Below are 16,302 nucleotides of genomic sequence, written 5' to 3' on the forward strand. Positions count from 1 at the left end.
TTGTAGGGAAGTAGAAGCTAAAAGTGAGATTCCAGGAACAACTAGGTGTAGCCCATTGATTGGCTTGCTTTATGGCTGACAATATGCAACAGTAAGTCAACCTCTGACTGAAAAATGATCTCTGTAGATGAAGTGAATGAAAAGTCTCACTACTGCTCTATTGTACTTTGGACTGCAGAAATCCCATTGTCCCTGTATACTGCAATAGAACTTGAGCATACTGTCAGTCATCTAGATTTCCAGTGTCAGACATATAGCATTAGTACAACATCACACTGTCTATATAATGACATGGCTATGGAGAAGCCATACAAGCAACCCACAGATTTTCTTCTGATGTTCCTCAAAGCTTGTGAGAGCTAAGAGCTCTCATCACATTGAGCAAATGATGGAAGCTCAAACTCAAGGACTTTGACTTAGAATTTCAACTTTTTAAATGAGTGAAGACAACCAGACTCAGCTGAAGTCAAGTGAATTGCACTAGCAGAAATGACAGAATCTGGTGAACTGGACCTCTAGGGGAACTGAAGAAAGGCAACACCCTGCCCCTGCAATAATTCACACGTGCATAAAATTAGCACATCTAATTTAAATGTGTGCCTACTGGGATACAGACTCATAGACAGGATTCTGAAATGTTTTTGTGGAAGTATAGTGCTCTCTTACAAGTAAAGACTAGCAACAATATGAATTTAAGGTGCAAAATGGCTAATATAAGGTCGTGATAGTGCAATGCTCAAACAACAAAGGAGGCAAATAAAATATGTTTAGTTTACTGTGGAAAACGGGAAAACTGAATGGAAATGCCAAGGCTGTGAAACTAGGGAGAGAAGAAATAAAATATTTTGACCATTTTGGATGATAGGTGGGTGGAACTGAGCTAGGAAAAACACCTGTGACACTATTAAGTCATTAGTCACATAGGAACCATGACCGCTGCATTCCAAAGGGATTACAAAAGTGGCTGCTAATGCTTTGGTGTGGTGAAGGTGTCGACTGTCAGGAGCTGGTTTAGGATGTAGGCCACTATGAAAGTTCAGGGTGGCTTGGTGAGCACTACAATGGGTACGTCATACAGAGGTAAAGGAGGTGGATGCAGCCAAGACAGAAAAAGTGGTCTGAATTTTAATTGCTTATGTGAGTAGCGAGGAAGAAGAAAGGAACTAGTCATGCTCCAGAGGGAGCAGTGTGAAGCGTCTGAAGCAATCACTTGTAAGTACTGAACACCTGAACTTAAGAACTGGTTGATGCGGTTCATCACTAGGACTGTGTGTGAAGAACAGGTAACATCAGAGGCTTGTGGCTGTTATGGTTTTCAAGGACTATGAATTAAGGAGAAGAGAGAAAGACCAACTAAAGCAACTCTGAAAAGCAATCAAATCCATTCAAGGAGACTCCTGGAACAAGTTCTGAGAGCGTGAACAACCCAGGAATTTCCAAGAAGAGGAAGGACCTCTGAATTATAATGTAAGTGGAGATATACATGGTCATAGGAGATATAGTGTGGCCAAGTATGGAAAGCTTTAGTGTTTTTCTTTCAAGACAGGACAGGCATGAATGCCATATAAGTACTGTTTTAGTTTTCATGCTATGAAAGCCAAGTTTCACAAAAAGATGTGAGAAGCCAGTATATATATATATAAAGTATATATATATAGTATGTATATATATAGTATATATAGGTTCATAGGTTCATAGAATATAAATCATTTATGTATATATATATAAATCTTAGAAAAAAATAGATTTCTGCTTATTTTCTATTTTTCTTATAATTTTAAAATTCAGATTTATTTATTTATTTAAGTCTTTACTGAGCACTCAAACATGACCAGTGGAATTGAGGAATTTTAACATGATAACTTTTCATCCCCAGAAAAATTTCACTTTACTACCTGCACACTTTTTCATTGAATTTTTAAGTTTGCATTGATAACAACAATTCATGGTTATATATTTCAGTTCTGGGTTTCTGGAGTTTCTTTTTGTTGTTGATGTTCTTTGTTTTTTTGGTTTTGAAAGAAAATTTCCATTTAAATAGACAATGTAGAGCTGGCTAACAAAACAGGTAGACAGATATTTGTTTCTAGTAGGAATTTATCATTTCACTTAGGACAGGGGGCAAGGTCTGAGGTAATCAAAACCAGAAGTCACATTAACCAACCTGGAAGTTAAGTCATCAGGAAATGCCTCTTTTCCTTCATATGGTTTGTATGTCCCACCACACTCCCTATTTCCTCATTGCCAAAGATAACTTATTCATGCCACACCCATTATTCTTTGTAGGAAGTTCTACTTGTCTTGGAATTCAGGAGAATGCATTTCCTCTGAGTAAATAATTTTGGTATCTCCTCCCATAATTACACCCACATCATACAGGAACATTGGCATTAGACAGACTTATATTATAGCAACTAATTAATTCATTTGACAAGTCTACATGTATTAATAACAACTGCTAAGTACTTATTCCTTTTCTTGAATTTCAGCTGACGGTACACGAAGATTGCTGGGTTTCTTCGTTTTCTGAATAGCACAAATCCAACTTCCTTGAAGAACAAAGTAGAAGGCGTATGCAATTCACATAAGCTGAGGGAATGGCAGGTGAGTTCTGTGTCAGTTGCTTCCCTGCAGCAGGTTCTTTACTCAGGATTGGTTACTTATGATACATGCCCTGTAGAAATCTGCATAGGTGTTTTTTTGAGGAGATTTCATATTGCCATTTGTTATTGCATCTCATTTTCAGTGTCTTATTGTCATTACCAGGACTGTTTGAATAATATTTTCAGCTTAACTAGGGATTTTTTTTTTTAGGATAAAAAAAGAAATTCCCATCACTTCAAAGGCACCACACCTACCTCTGTCTAAACCCTTATTTTTAAATGCTTTTTCAAAAATATTATGCTTTATTTTGTAACAAGAAAATCTGTGTAATTCAACATAATCAAGCTGTGAGCTTGAACTCTATAGGCAGGAATACAAAGGAAACTCAAAACTCTATCAAAGGAGAATTGTAATGACAATATCTCCACTACATCCTGATCAAAATCAACATTTAAAATAATGATCTGGACAATTGGAAAGCAGGTCTATCTTTTGTTAAATCATGAAAAACAAGTTTTCAAGTCTGTTTTTAAAGTGTTGCTTTGCTGAGGAAATAGCCTAATACAGTTGATGTTGAAAACAGAAATGTGATATTGTTTCTTTTAGTCCATCAGTGCTTACTCACAGAACTTCTCTGTAATCTAGGACTACAAAGAAAATACTTTTATTTCTTGAATTTAATTATAGCATTTTCTTTTTTTTTGGTCAGATTAAGGTAGACTTTGCTTTCAATCTTTCTTCAAAGTTTGTACGTAGATTGTATTAAGAAGCAGCTTTATTGTTTCAGATCTGACTTAGTACGTTGTTGCTGTGTTCCATGGTATGAGAAAGAACTGGAAGCTTGTCTTAAGATCTCAACCATAATACGGCATTGTGCCACATGCTTTAATCCCTCCTTTCCCACTTTGAGCATTGTAATGAAGCATGAGCAAGAGAAGGGAAAACATTCCTGCTAGGAGAATCATATACATACTTGCTTTTATGCTAGTATAGTATATATATGCATAATCATACATGCTTATGTACATACATGCTTAATGAATATGTACATTATGCTTCAGCACTAGTATAGCATTTAAGGTGGCAAACACTAATTTGTGGATTTTATACACTAGACTACGATAAGAGTATGTGCGGAGGGGGACACTTGCTACCAATGAACTCCAACCACATTGGAAGTCATCGAACTACTCTAGGACATGATGAAGGCAAAACCTGCTAGAACAGTAATCCTAACCATTCAATTTTGGACAGCACTAAATTTAACCAGATGACTTTCTGTGTCAAAAGATCCAATGTACCACAGAATTTGTGTTGAAAGGAATCATTAAAGGCCATCTATTCCAACTCCCTGCAATGATCAGGGACACCCATAGCTTCATCAGGAGCTCAAATCCCCTCCAGCCTGGCCCTGAGTGTCTCCAGGAATGGGGCATCCACCACCTCATCTCTGGAAAACCTGTGTCAGCTCCTCACTGTCCATACTGCAGAAAACTTATTCCTTATATTCAATCTAAATCTCTCCTCTTTTGGTTTGAAACAATTTCCCCTTGTCCTATCACAACAGACCCTGCTAATGAGTTTGTCTCCTTTATTACAGTCCCCCCTTTAGATACTGTTGTTAGTACGTCCACAAATATCTCTTATTCATTCATTAAAGGCAGATCATCTCCCACTATGTATCTTTCCATACTCTAGGCCAGATGGCACCAAAATGTAAGCAGGAAAAGTAAGATATTCTAGAAGGTATTTCTGGAAAATTAAAACACATATACTGAAATTTTAGAGTGGCTAATAACTACTTTATTTGCTACTGACTTTGAAAAACACTGATTTGTCTCCATACATTTTTCTCTAAATTCAGTGATACAACAGCACCTTGTACTATATAGGAAGTATTTGTTATCTTGGTGTATGACTGCTCAGTAACAAAATACAAGCACAATTTTTCTGTTACTAACCACTAATCTTCATCAATTTAGTTGACCTTTAGTTGACCATATGCCATTTATCTGTCCTTTCTCCAATAAAACATAACTGCTCTTACCAATCTCATCATTCTACTTGGCAGGAAATGAGTTCTTCTCATGCTGTCAGCTTCTTAATATTTTCTTTTATTTTACAGAGCTGAAACCAACACATATTAGCTGGCAGCCTTCAGTAAATGCAAGCGCACACCATACTGACAGATATGCCAACACAGAGTTGACTGTGAGACGTGGACAACCCTTCACTATTACTCTTTACTTCAACAGACAAAAGTACCCTGGGGAGAGCCTAGCCTTTGTCACTGAAATAGGTAATCCTCCCTTAGATTACCCCATGCTCTCACACAGCTGTAAGATTCCTTCTATTTTCCCCTTATTATCATAGAAAAGCTTAGGTTGGAAGGGACTTTAAAGATCATCCATTTCCATCCATTTAGAATGTTAATTAATTGCCTCTTCTTTCTGGCAGGACCATCCCCCTCAGAATCTCATCGTACAAGGGCTGTATTTAACCTCTCTGAGGTGGGAGCAAGTGGCTGGAGTGCTGTCCAGGGACCCAGTGAGTCTGGATACATGACTTTTATAATATCTAGCCCAGCTAATGCCATCATTGGACGATACAATCTCATCCTCCAGGTAAAGTCAGGGAACAATATCTTCTCCAGGTTCCTGGGACAGTTTGTGATTCTTTTCAATCCTTGGTGCCCTGGTAAGTAGTAATGACTTTTCTCTTGAACGTAACTGGTCTATTTGCTCGTTCCTTCAAGCTGTCTTTCTTTTGGTTGCTACATCTCAGCTATGTGTTCACAGATCTGGTTTCTCTACGTTAAAAATACACAATCTTCCTTCTCCTTTTTAATGAAATGTGCTTTATGGGATGACATTATAGACTCTGTCTTCAGGACTGAGCAGATCACATTCTATAGATGAGAGCTAACAGACTTCCATTTGTGCATGTACATTTCAGAAAATAAAGCAAGCATACAGTAATGCCTTTTACTTACACCAAAATCAAAGCAATGCTCCTCCTGTACATGTTATCTGAGAACAAAATAGCTCAACTGTCCTTATAATAACTGATAGAGTACTAAAGTGAAGAAGATTGGTACTTCCCATATCTTTATCATAGGTTGAAAAGGGCCTTCTTTGGTTGCTCCCATTTTTAATTTCTGCAGCCTCAGCATACTGCAGAAGAAATTAAAATTCCTAAACTCAGATTTTGCAAGTACATGACAGAAACCTAGATTATATCACTATACAGACTATCTCACTCTAAGGTTAAGGGAGCTTGTAAGATGAGAGAAATTGCTTTCAGATGATAAAGTAAGCTATGTCCTTACAATTTAAAACTAATGACTTTGCAGAAAAGCCCTTCAGATTTATCTGACTGAACAATAACCACTGCTAAACAAAAGGGAGTATCCTTCGAGTGGATTGTGGCTCAATAAGCTGCTGCTCCTGAGATACAAGAACAGATTCAATGTGAGGGTACATTACCACTATAGGAAATGTCATAGTAAAAGGGAAATAGAAAAACTATGTTCTCTGCAAAGGATAAATGGAAGAGACTGTCTGGACTTACATTTCCACATAGGAGCTTAGTCATTAAGCTGGGAAAGACAGGAATTAATTCATACACTGTAATATTAGTAACTGAATACTTGAAACAAAGCAGCTGGGGTGGCAGTTGGAAGTCATGAAGAATATGAAGGTACTTACAGGTCAAGCAATGAGAACCACGGTCAAATGTCCCTGAAAAGACAAATACAATCTTTAGCTGGATAAGAGGAAACAACTCCTCAGATGTATAAACATTAATATAACTGCACAAGAAGCTAATGTTAATAATTCCTGAACAGGAGTTATGGAGTATAACATGCTCAGAGTAGTGTTACTACCATGACTGGAATCACAAAAAGCCCTTTGGATAATAGAAGAACTACTTGAAATTTTTTTGTTTACCCAACAAAGCAATTAATTTTACTGGTTGCACTTCTAAAATAGATACAGGATTTGGAAACAGGAAATACCACCTTCCAAGAATGGTAAAGTTAATAATGCATTTATCAGTTCACTGAAGTATTTGTTTAAAACCTGGAGAAAACGAAAAATGATGTTTTAATATTAAATGTCCTTATGACACTTTATTAAAGGGAAAACTTTAATCCAAAGATACTTGCAACCTTGGCCATTCTAGGATTCTGACACAATCTTCTAGCAGGAAGGAAAGGAAGGGAAGTTCCCTTAGGAAGGTAAAGAAGTTGACTCAATAGAATAGAAAATGAATCCTGAAATTTCCAAAAATAATTTTCAATATTATAATATTAAACACAGAGCTAAGTAGATAGTACTACATAAAGAAAGAACAAATCAACCTAGAAATCAGTGGGAAGCTAATGCTTCTGCAGCAGCTACATATTGTGCCATGGAGTAGGGCAACCAACGAGGAGCAATGCAATCAAAAAGAACAGGTCAGCAGGCTCTCCTAATAACATTCTGATAATTGTTTGGATCAGGCAAGAAGAGATCTTTGTTTGAGACTTTTAAAACAAGATGAACATGACAGGAAAATAAAGAAAAATATCATCTGCATGATTAATTTCAACTGTCCTTTCTACTTCTAACTACTCCAAAAAAGCAGGAAACCAATGAGCTAGCTTGGATTTTTTCCATCTTCCTCACCAAATTACAACATAAAGACAGGTAACATTTGTATAATACAAAAAAAACTACACTAAAAGTGAGGAAAATAGCCACAGTAATAACATTCTTTCCACTTCTCTCTACCCACAACCAGGATGTGTACAATAACAAGGAATTTTCACTGAACTACACATGTCCAGGGAGTTATAATACTGAGATGTGTTTTTCCAAATAGTAAAGCAAATTCCCCACTTTAGGTCAAGATAAAAACATTTTTCAAAGGTTGCTAGTTTTCCTAGTTTTAAGCGTAAAAGTATGTACAACTTGGTTTTCAGGTGATGATGTCTACATAGCTAATGAAAATGAGAGACAGGAGTATGTTCTCAATGAAAATGGAATTATCTTTGTGGGCAATGCAAAATACATCGAAGCAAGAGGATGGTTCTATGGACAGGTAAGCTGTAGGAAGTTAATTTGTCTCCAATATCATTTTAACTTACCAGTGTTTGTCTCTTTGATTGGTAATACATATTTATATGAAAACTGGACAAACCTGGCTGGCTCTGCTTGTGGTTTGCTCACTGTGTGCCTAGCATGGCTTTGCTTTGAGAGATGGCTTAGCACAGTACTGCAGCTAGGACTGACTCCTACAAGTACTGTGAGCTCCAAGTACAATTATAGGGCCTATCTGTCAGCAGAGAATCCACAGTACAAATGAAAACGGGGCTGCAATACACCTACTCTTTTTAATGCAGTTACAAAGGGCTAGAAATGACATTACATAATCCTAGAGAATTTGTAACTGCAGATAGAATAAGCTTGCCAGTTTCAGTTTTAGTCATTTCTTCTGATGGTCAGAGACACTATGCCAGACTTAGGGTTTGTTTAGATAGCCTTGATTTTAGCCAATATTGTAGTGTCAATTGCACACTACTGGCTTCATGCATCACTCTCCCTATAACCTTCGGTCTGGAATACCTCAGAAAGGAGGGACTACAGTAGAATCTGCTCTAATCATGTTAGTGTAATTATTTTCTTAAATTTTTTCTTACATCTGATCACAGTTTCAAAATCACATTCTAAACATCTGTCTCACCATGCTTGATCTGAGTCTATACTACCGTCAGGATCCAGCTGTTGATGTATCTCGAAGAGGAGATCCTAAATATGTGGGCCGAGTCATAAGCTCTATGGTAAGAAATGTACAACTTACTCTAATCAAAAACAGAATACATTAGTTACCCTGCAAATGCTATATTACACACAATGACTTTGCCTGTTCTGTCCATTGGCTTGTTTTTAGATCAATGGAAATGATAATGATAATGGAGTTCTCCTGGGAAAGTGGCAAGGAAGTTTCCATTCACATGAGAATCCATCCAGATGGGATGGCAGCGTAGTAATCCTCCAAAAATGGCGTCAGGATAACTACAGGCCTGTTCAATACGGCCAGTGCTGGGTGTTTGCAGGTGTGATGTGTACAGGTAAGCTTTAAGGTTGGAGAACTGTAGTGAAACAGAGGCACTTTGTGATCCAGGGCTTTGTCAAAGCTGCAGAGAAGCTAATTCTATAAGAGGGACAATGCTTTGAAGGCATCCTGAAAAATCACAAAATATTTGGATAAATTTTCCTCTCAGACACTTATAATCTATTACAAAAGTATTAGGTTTTTGTTTTTTTGTTTGTTTGTTTAATATATTTCAGTTCTGAGATGCCTGGGGATTCCAACTCGTTTGGTTTCAAATTTTAACTCTGCCCATGATGTGGATAGAAACCTGAGCATCGATAAGTACTATGACAGCTCTGGAAAAAGTCTTAATATCAGCAAGGATTCCACGTGGTAAATACAAGTTTTTGCATCTCACAACCAGTTAGAATGTCGTATAAAACCATATTCCGTTGTTTTGGGTTAACATTTACTTCAAACAAACAAAAAAAACCTTTTTTTTTTTTTGCAATCCCAGACTTCAAACTAATTGCAACTTTCCTAAAATTGTAAAATGCCTCAATTTACAATGTACCAGATTCAAAGTCTCTTACTTATTAACTCTTAACCAGCCTGTTCCTGATAATGCAACTCTGTACCTTCCACATACTTAACTAGTTACTGCTACAATAACTTTCTTTCGTCACACATTGAAAACCTCTGTTTCTCAGCTGGGATTGTCATCCTCCTTAGGGACACGGAAGCCTCCCCAGTAAGATTTGCAGCTCTCCTTTAGCTAGCCTTTCCCTTTGCTGGAGCAGAAGAGAGAACAATTCCAATACAATTTGCAAATGAAATAAAATAAGATTATCAGGAGAAATAAATACAGATTCAACAAGGGAGAATCATGTTGGACCATCTGGTAGCATTCTATGATATCTTGACTGCCTGGATAAATGAGCAGAGAGCTGTGAATGTTTTCTATCTTGATTTCAGCAAGGCTTTTGAAACTGTCTCCCAGAACATCCTTCTAGGTAAGCTTAGGAAGCGTGAAATAGATGAGTGGACATTGAGGTGGACTGAGAACTGGCTGACTGGCAGAGCTCAGAGAGTTGCAATCAATGGTTCTGTGATTACTTGAAGGCCTGTAGCTAGCAATCTTCCCCATGGGTTGGTACTGGATCCAGTCTTGTTCAACATTGGTGATCTAGATGAAGGGACAGAATGTGCCTTCATCAAATTTGTTGATACAAAACTGGGAGGAGTGGCTGACACAGCAGAAGATTGTGCTGCCATTCAGCAAGACCTGTACAGGCTGGAGAATCAGACAAAGGGGAACCTTCTGAGATTCAACATGGGCAAGTGTAGGGTCCTACACTTGGGGAAGAATAACTGCACACATCAGTACAGGTTGGGGGCTGACCTGCTGGAAGAGAGTTCCAGAGAGAAGTACCTAGATGTCCTGGTGGACATAAGCCAGGAGTATGCCCCTGTGGCCGAGAAAGCCAATGTTATTCCCCAGGATATCATTAGAAAGAGTGCGGCCAGCAGGTCAAGGGAGGTTCTCCTCCTCAGTGTAATTTCTAGTTCAGTAAGTCCCTAATTTTCTTACTGCTACAAACCATGAGGGTAAATTAGAAGGATCACTGTGATCACACGATATTCCTAGCTTTTTTCTAGTCATTTCCTGCTGCACACAACTATAGATGAACTATTACACTTTACGAACAATTTATTTGAGTATAGCTGTCTCAAGTTACTTTGAAACTTGTAGCTCTCACAACTGAAGGTTACTGAGCCTAATCCCTAAACATTGCCCTTATCCAAAGCTTAAATCTTTCCTATTACTCCTAATGTAAGCTGTTCAGTTCTGTATACTCATTCTGTTTTTATTACAGAGGTCTACAGCAGGCAGTATATCTGTACTTTATAAAAAAGCAGTGAGCTACTGTAAATAGACAGTATAATGTCTTAAGTAATCTTTAAAACAATTCACTACACCATTCAATTTGTGAGCGTAGGTGCTTCTATATTACTATGCTTTCTAGATATTGTTCTCTGTCTCTAGGGATTATCATGTCTGGAATGAAAGCTGGTTCATTCGCCCAGATCTGGGAACACGATACAATGGATGGCAGGTTTTAGATGCGACTCCACAAGAACAAAGCAAAGGTAACAGTGTAAAGACTTAACATTCCTTTTCCAAACTGAGCATGATTAATCAAGTTTAACACTTTTTTTTCATACTTTAGGATTATTCCAGTGCGGCCCTGCATCTGTTGTAGCCATCAAAGAAGGTGATGTAGACCTAGATTACGACACCTTATTTGTGTATACAGAAGTGAATGCTGATTGCAACAGATGGATTGTATACAATGATGGAACTAAGAAAAGAGTTTATTGTGATACTGAAATAATTGGCAGGTTTATCAGCACCAAAGCTGTTGGCAGCAATTCCCGTGTGGATATCACTTATAACTACAAATATCCAGAAGGTAAAGTAAGACTTTGTTATCACAGTGTATCCCTTTCTGAACTCCTGGTGGTGGGATTGGTAGCCTGTTCAGCTCAGATTTCTTTAGAAAATATTTCTGTTGCCAGATTATTTTCCCAATACAGCAGGTATTATATTTTTGGTTTTGTGTACTTGCTAGCATCCTTACTATGACAGACACAAAATATACTTTAGTCTCTCACACAAAATTACAAAATGAAATATATACAAAGAACAGAGATCAAAGTTTTAGTAGAAGAGGCAGACAATTCCAAATTTTCTTAAGAAGTCTTAAAACTGGGTCCCTCATGCATCCCCAACTGTTCACAGGACTGTAGTATGGGAAGTTACAGATTAGTAAATAGTAGCTTTCTCATTTGTCTGGCAGAGGGGTGAGAACTACCATAAAGTCTCTTATAAAAAACCTTAAACTAGTCTTCTGATGCTAGATATCTATCTCACACTCCGTTTCTCTCAAATAAACTCTTCTCTACTTTGTTCATTCCAACTCTTCATTTTTATTTTTTGAAGACCCTGTTTCACCCTTCTCCCAAGAATGGTGACTCGGCCTTACTGGTTGGCTGACCTATTCACCAAACTATGCTTTCTTGTGCTTCTACTTTGACATCCAGCCATCAGCTAACCAGCTGTTATTATGTGTTCGCACTCTCTGTAGACTCACACAGTATTGGATTCTGAAAACAAAACAGTTTGGAAACAGGAGGGTAGTAAACGTCATTCACCTGTACTTAAGAAAACAAGAGAGCAACAGTTAAAAACTGCTTAACCCTATGTTCATAGGAATATTTTTAGATACCTGATTTTTGAGAGGAGATATGTCTTTTCATAAGAATTAAGGCTTGCCATTCAGAATCAGTGACCGTATTTCAGTACCTACCTCCTCAAGGCTTTAGTGCAAACACATTGAATGCAGAGAAGGATTACCATCAGATTAACAGTGACACTTGTAACACTACTGTATATTCTGATCAAATAAAAAATAAATCTTACATACAAAAAAAACAAATGCATGATATTTCATTTCTGTGACTTATTCACCTTATTACAATATGTTTATTACTTTAATGCAAAAAACCTGAAAAAACACAAAAAAACCTGACTGAAAAATATGAGGAACTTTTAGGTATTTCATATTTCTAGCCAATACAGAGCTGATACCTACTATCATTCTGATAACTTTTACACACAGGAGGTGCAATGGCAAAACAAACAAATAAATAAAGTATGAATTTTACTTGGCTCTCTTGTTTAATCAGGCTCTTCTGAGGAAAGAAGAGTTTACAAAAAGGCCTTAGCCAAGATATTTGGATCACGCATCACAGAAGGACACACTGCTTCTCCACATGAAAGACCTTCAGAGGCAATGAGAAACCCTGGGATCTCTGGGAAGTTCAAGCTGGCTGAACCTCCAGTGTTTGGCAAAGACATTAACCTCATCTTAATTCTCAGTAACCTATCCTCTGACCACAAGACTGTGAAGGTGGACATCAGTGCATCAAGTGTCCTGTACACAAGGAGAGCAGTGGCAGAGATCCTGAAAGCAAACACCTCTGTGGATCTTGGCTCTAAGCAAGGTAACTTCTAATTACTTCCTGGAGCTTTTCTAAGGCTCTTTATAGCCATTAAAGTGACCTGATGGCAAATGGAAGGAAGAAACATCAATATAATATCTGTATGATGCTTATGGAACACTGATTTATTCCATCTCCTAGTAACATTGTTTATGACTAGATTTTACAAGATATTTTTCCCTTTAAAAACTTGCACTAGCTCAACCAGGAACTGAAGGTCTCACAAGTAGTTATATAGAAGGCTATATCTATATTAGAGCACCAGAAACAATACATTGATGTCCCCATTCACTGCAAGGGAGCTGGATTAAACTACTTTAGTGTCCCTCCCAACTCAAATGATTCTATGATATATGTGCCTGTAATCATTACCATACGTATAGGAACACATCTTACTCTATTAAGAAATAAAGAACCCTGTTATATAGAAATCTTTCTCAACTCCAGGGGCTGTAAAGATAAACACTCCCCCCCACCCTCCCACACACACAACAGAAAATTAGTAGGAATAAGACAATATGTAGTTGACCAGAATGCTTGAAAAAAAATCCCTGGAACCTGACCCAACCTCTCTCTTGACTGAAGTAAAACAAATAGTAAAACCAATATGGAGTAAACAAATAGTTATATGCCTTACCAGTAAAAACTCACAGGGACAGGAATCCAGTGAAATGCAGATAAGAAGATTCTGCTTCAGGCCAAAATTCTCCTGTAAGGGTCAAACAAGCTCTTTAAAGCAGAAAAAAGACTGTGGGAGAAGGAAATGCACAACTGGCCTCACAAAAAAGAAATATATACAGCCCCTGCTGTCTTATCTTCTGCTCTCTTTCACAGTTTCAAACACTCACTTCTCTTTAGCATTCTTTCAGAATGTAATAGTTCCTACATATTTGAATTGCAGGGAAACATATCCGGTTAAAGATTCCTTATGCTTATTATGGGAAATACTTGACTACTGACAAAAGGATCCAAGTTACTGCTTTGTGTGAAGTCATGCACATGCATGGGGTAAAGCTGTTGGTGGAGAAGACGATCATTTTAGAGGACACAAACATTATCATTAAGGTAAGCAATTCCCTTACTGATATCCTACATAGAAAGAACTAATGAGCCTTCCTGAAGCTCAGTACTTAAGATGAGAATTTGAGGATAAATGCATGCAGTTAGATTGCAGTTTCAGTTGTTGCTCTAAAATTCTGCCTGCTTAATTGGAGGATGTTTTCTCAAAATGGCAGTGTAGGAAAGAAACCACTTTGGATCTGCTTTGTTGCTGTCCTTCTTCCCCAGTCGCATTCCACTGCTTTGATTTTACAGAAATTGATTTCATCCCATATTTAATCCAGCTATTGGAGGTGTTTGGATTGCCTTCAAACAATTTTGCCTTCTCACAGAGTACAGACTTAAACCTTGAATTCTAATCTACACCAGGGTCAATTTATACAGCTTTAACACTTGAATCCTAGTTAATCATGTTCCCTGAAAAAAAACACAAACCCAAATATCAGACAGATTTAATAATATGTCTATGTAGTCATGCTCTAATTCACTGAAGTGGTATAAAAAACATTCTATGCAGCTCAATGGGAAGAATTTCTTCTCTGAAAGAGTAGTAATGCATTAGTACCAGCTGCCCATGGAGGTGTTGGAGTGTTCCTGGAGGTGTTGAAGGACGGGGTAGATGTGGTACTTAGGGATGGTTTAGTGGGCAATACTGGTGGTAGTTGGAGGGTTGGAAGTTTTTTCCAGCCTTAATAATTCTACAACACTATTTAGCAAGTCTAAACCCAGCATACTAATTGTGTGTTCAATTCCAGTACTCCTACCAATATCTCATTCATCTTCACATATTGGAGATGCTCTCCTTACAGTTCAGCTGAGACTCCAGAAAAGAATAAGTGAATGATGGGAAAATTGTCTTTGTCATTTAGATTCCACATCGTGTTGTAGTGAACAAAGCTGCAACACTAGAGATCTCCTATGCCAATCCACTCCCTGAACCCGTGGACCACTGTGTACTCCTGGTCACTCTGATGAATCAACAGGTCAAGATACAGTAAGTGAAAGCTGTTGCATTTACTCAGTGCTAGTAAAATAGCCAACTGCATGGTTAGTTTCTCAGTAAGAAAATAAAAAGCATGTAAATTCTCATTACTGTGTAATAAATATTCTATTTATTAACACAAAAATGCCAAATAAATACATACTGAGAACAAATGGTTTCTCAATCATGTATTATTTTTCCATCTTCAATATCTTCAAGAACTAAAAATTGCTAACATCCTTCTTGAGAACGCATGTGTACACAAATTCTTTAATCTCTCTGATATTTCTTCCTCTGTTTGGCTTTTTATCTACGACACTCCCATAGTACTAAAGTAAGTCTGAGCTAGAGTAAACAAATAGGACAGTTCTTAGCTTCCATTTTTTCAGCCTCCCAAAAAAGTTGCTCTGCTCTCCTTTCAAGAAAACTATGTCTTCTCAAAACTAAGAGCAAAATGTTCTATTACATTTTTTTTTTACCCAAACCCCATGTTGTTTTTTTTTTTTTCTTTAAATGAATTAACTCAGTGTTGAGTACTTATTTCCTAAAGCTTACAGCCTGACTTGCTATGGTTCTGGAAATACTTGGACATGATAATTCATAAAATATGGAACAATTTCTGGCCATAGGAAAAATAAATAAATAACCATATTACTGGCAAAATGGATACGAGCCAAACACCATCAACTGATCTTTAACATCAATCTTCCTATTCCAAGTTTCTGTGTTGACTATCCAAACTTGTACTCAGTTCTAACATGGAAGCATGAAGCAGAGGTTCAATCCTTCATTGTTCTGTTCTAGACTAAATGATTGCAGTACTGTCCTCTCTCTTCATAAAACTCCAAGTAACCCACTGAACACAGCACTGGATCTTGAATAACCCATTGGTGTCCTAGCTATCACATAGCTCTGCTTCTTGGGAACCTCCAGGAAAGACAATATATGTCTGAATGAAATAATATTTTGTTTTGTTTTCAGTCTAGCACGACTGGCACCAAGGGAGAGATCAAGAATTTATTTTGAATTTACACCTCGCAGGACTGGGCCCTTACAGCTGCAAGTAGACTTCTCTTGTGACAAATTTTCACACGTTAAGGGCTTTGTAACCATTGCAGTAGCACCTGCATAATACAGTGGAATCAATCTTGTGTTTCTACATTATCACAACAAGACTTTCTTCTTCAAATAAGGACAGTGTTTCTCTCTCATATTATAATAGAATTAAGCTCCCTGCTTTTATAGCACTACATTATTTAGTCTCTGTTTTTCCTTTTTTCTTTTTGCCATCACAGCTAGAGAAATAAACCTCCCTTCCTCGTATAGATAGTTTCACTGTTATTTCAAATCTACTGATTGCATTAAGCTTCAGATTTTGACCTTTCCATCAAACAATTAATGCAATCTCTTCATAATCTCATTCTAATTACCAGCAATAAATAAAAGCTATTAAAATAACTGTATTCTTTTTTAATGGAACATACATTACATGAAAATATGAGAAATCACAATAT

The 16,302-nt window shown here is 37.3% G+C and overlaps 1 protein-coding gene across 1 annotated transcript; it reads left to right on the forward strand.

The window, feature by feature from the left end:
* The first annotated feature begins 1,095 nt into the window (after nucleotides 1-1,095).
* LOC136060264 (protein-glutamine gamma-glutamyltransferase 6-like) lies at nucleotides 1,096-16,246 on the forward strand. Its single transcript, XM_065754645.1, has 14 exons — nucleotides 1,096-1,467; nucleotides 2,490-2,604; nucleotides 4,730-4,903; nucleotides 5,062-5,301; nucleotides 7,571-7,689; nucleotides 8,300-8,428; nucleotides 8,539-8,719; nucleotides 8,940-9,075; nucleotides 10,730-10,833; nucleotides 10,914-11,156; nucleotides 12,433-12,750; nucleotides 13,649-13,812; nucleotides 14,676-14,800; nucleotides 15,770-16,246. Exons 2-14 carry the CDS (start codon nucleotides 2,598-2,600, stop codon nucleotides 15,918-15,920), a joined length of 2,091 nt encoding a protein of 696 aa, XP_065610717.1. The 5' UTR covers nucleotides 1,096-1,467; nucleotides 2,490-2,597; the 3' UTR covers nucleotides 15,921-16,246.
* The last annotated feature ends 56 nt before the right edge of the window (nucleotides 16,247-16,302 follow it).

The sequence above is a fragment of the Cyrtonyx montezumae genome, unplaced genomic scaffold (genome assembly GCF_038088225.1).
Source record: "Cyrtonyx montezumae isolate F1298 unplaced genomic scaffold, pur_monq_1.0 scaffold_9, whole genome shotgun sequence".
In the NCBI taxonomy this organism is placed as follows: Eukaryota; Metazoa; Chordata; class Aves; order Galliformes; family Odontophoridae; genus Cyrtonyx; species Cyrtonyx montezumae.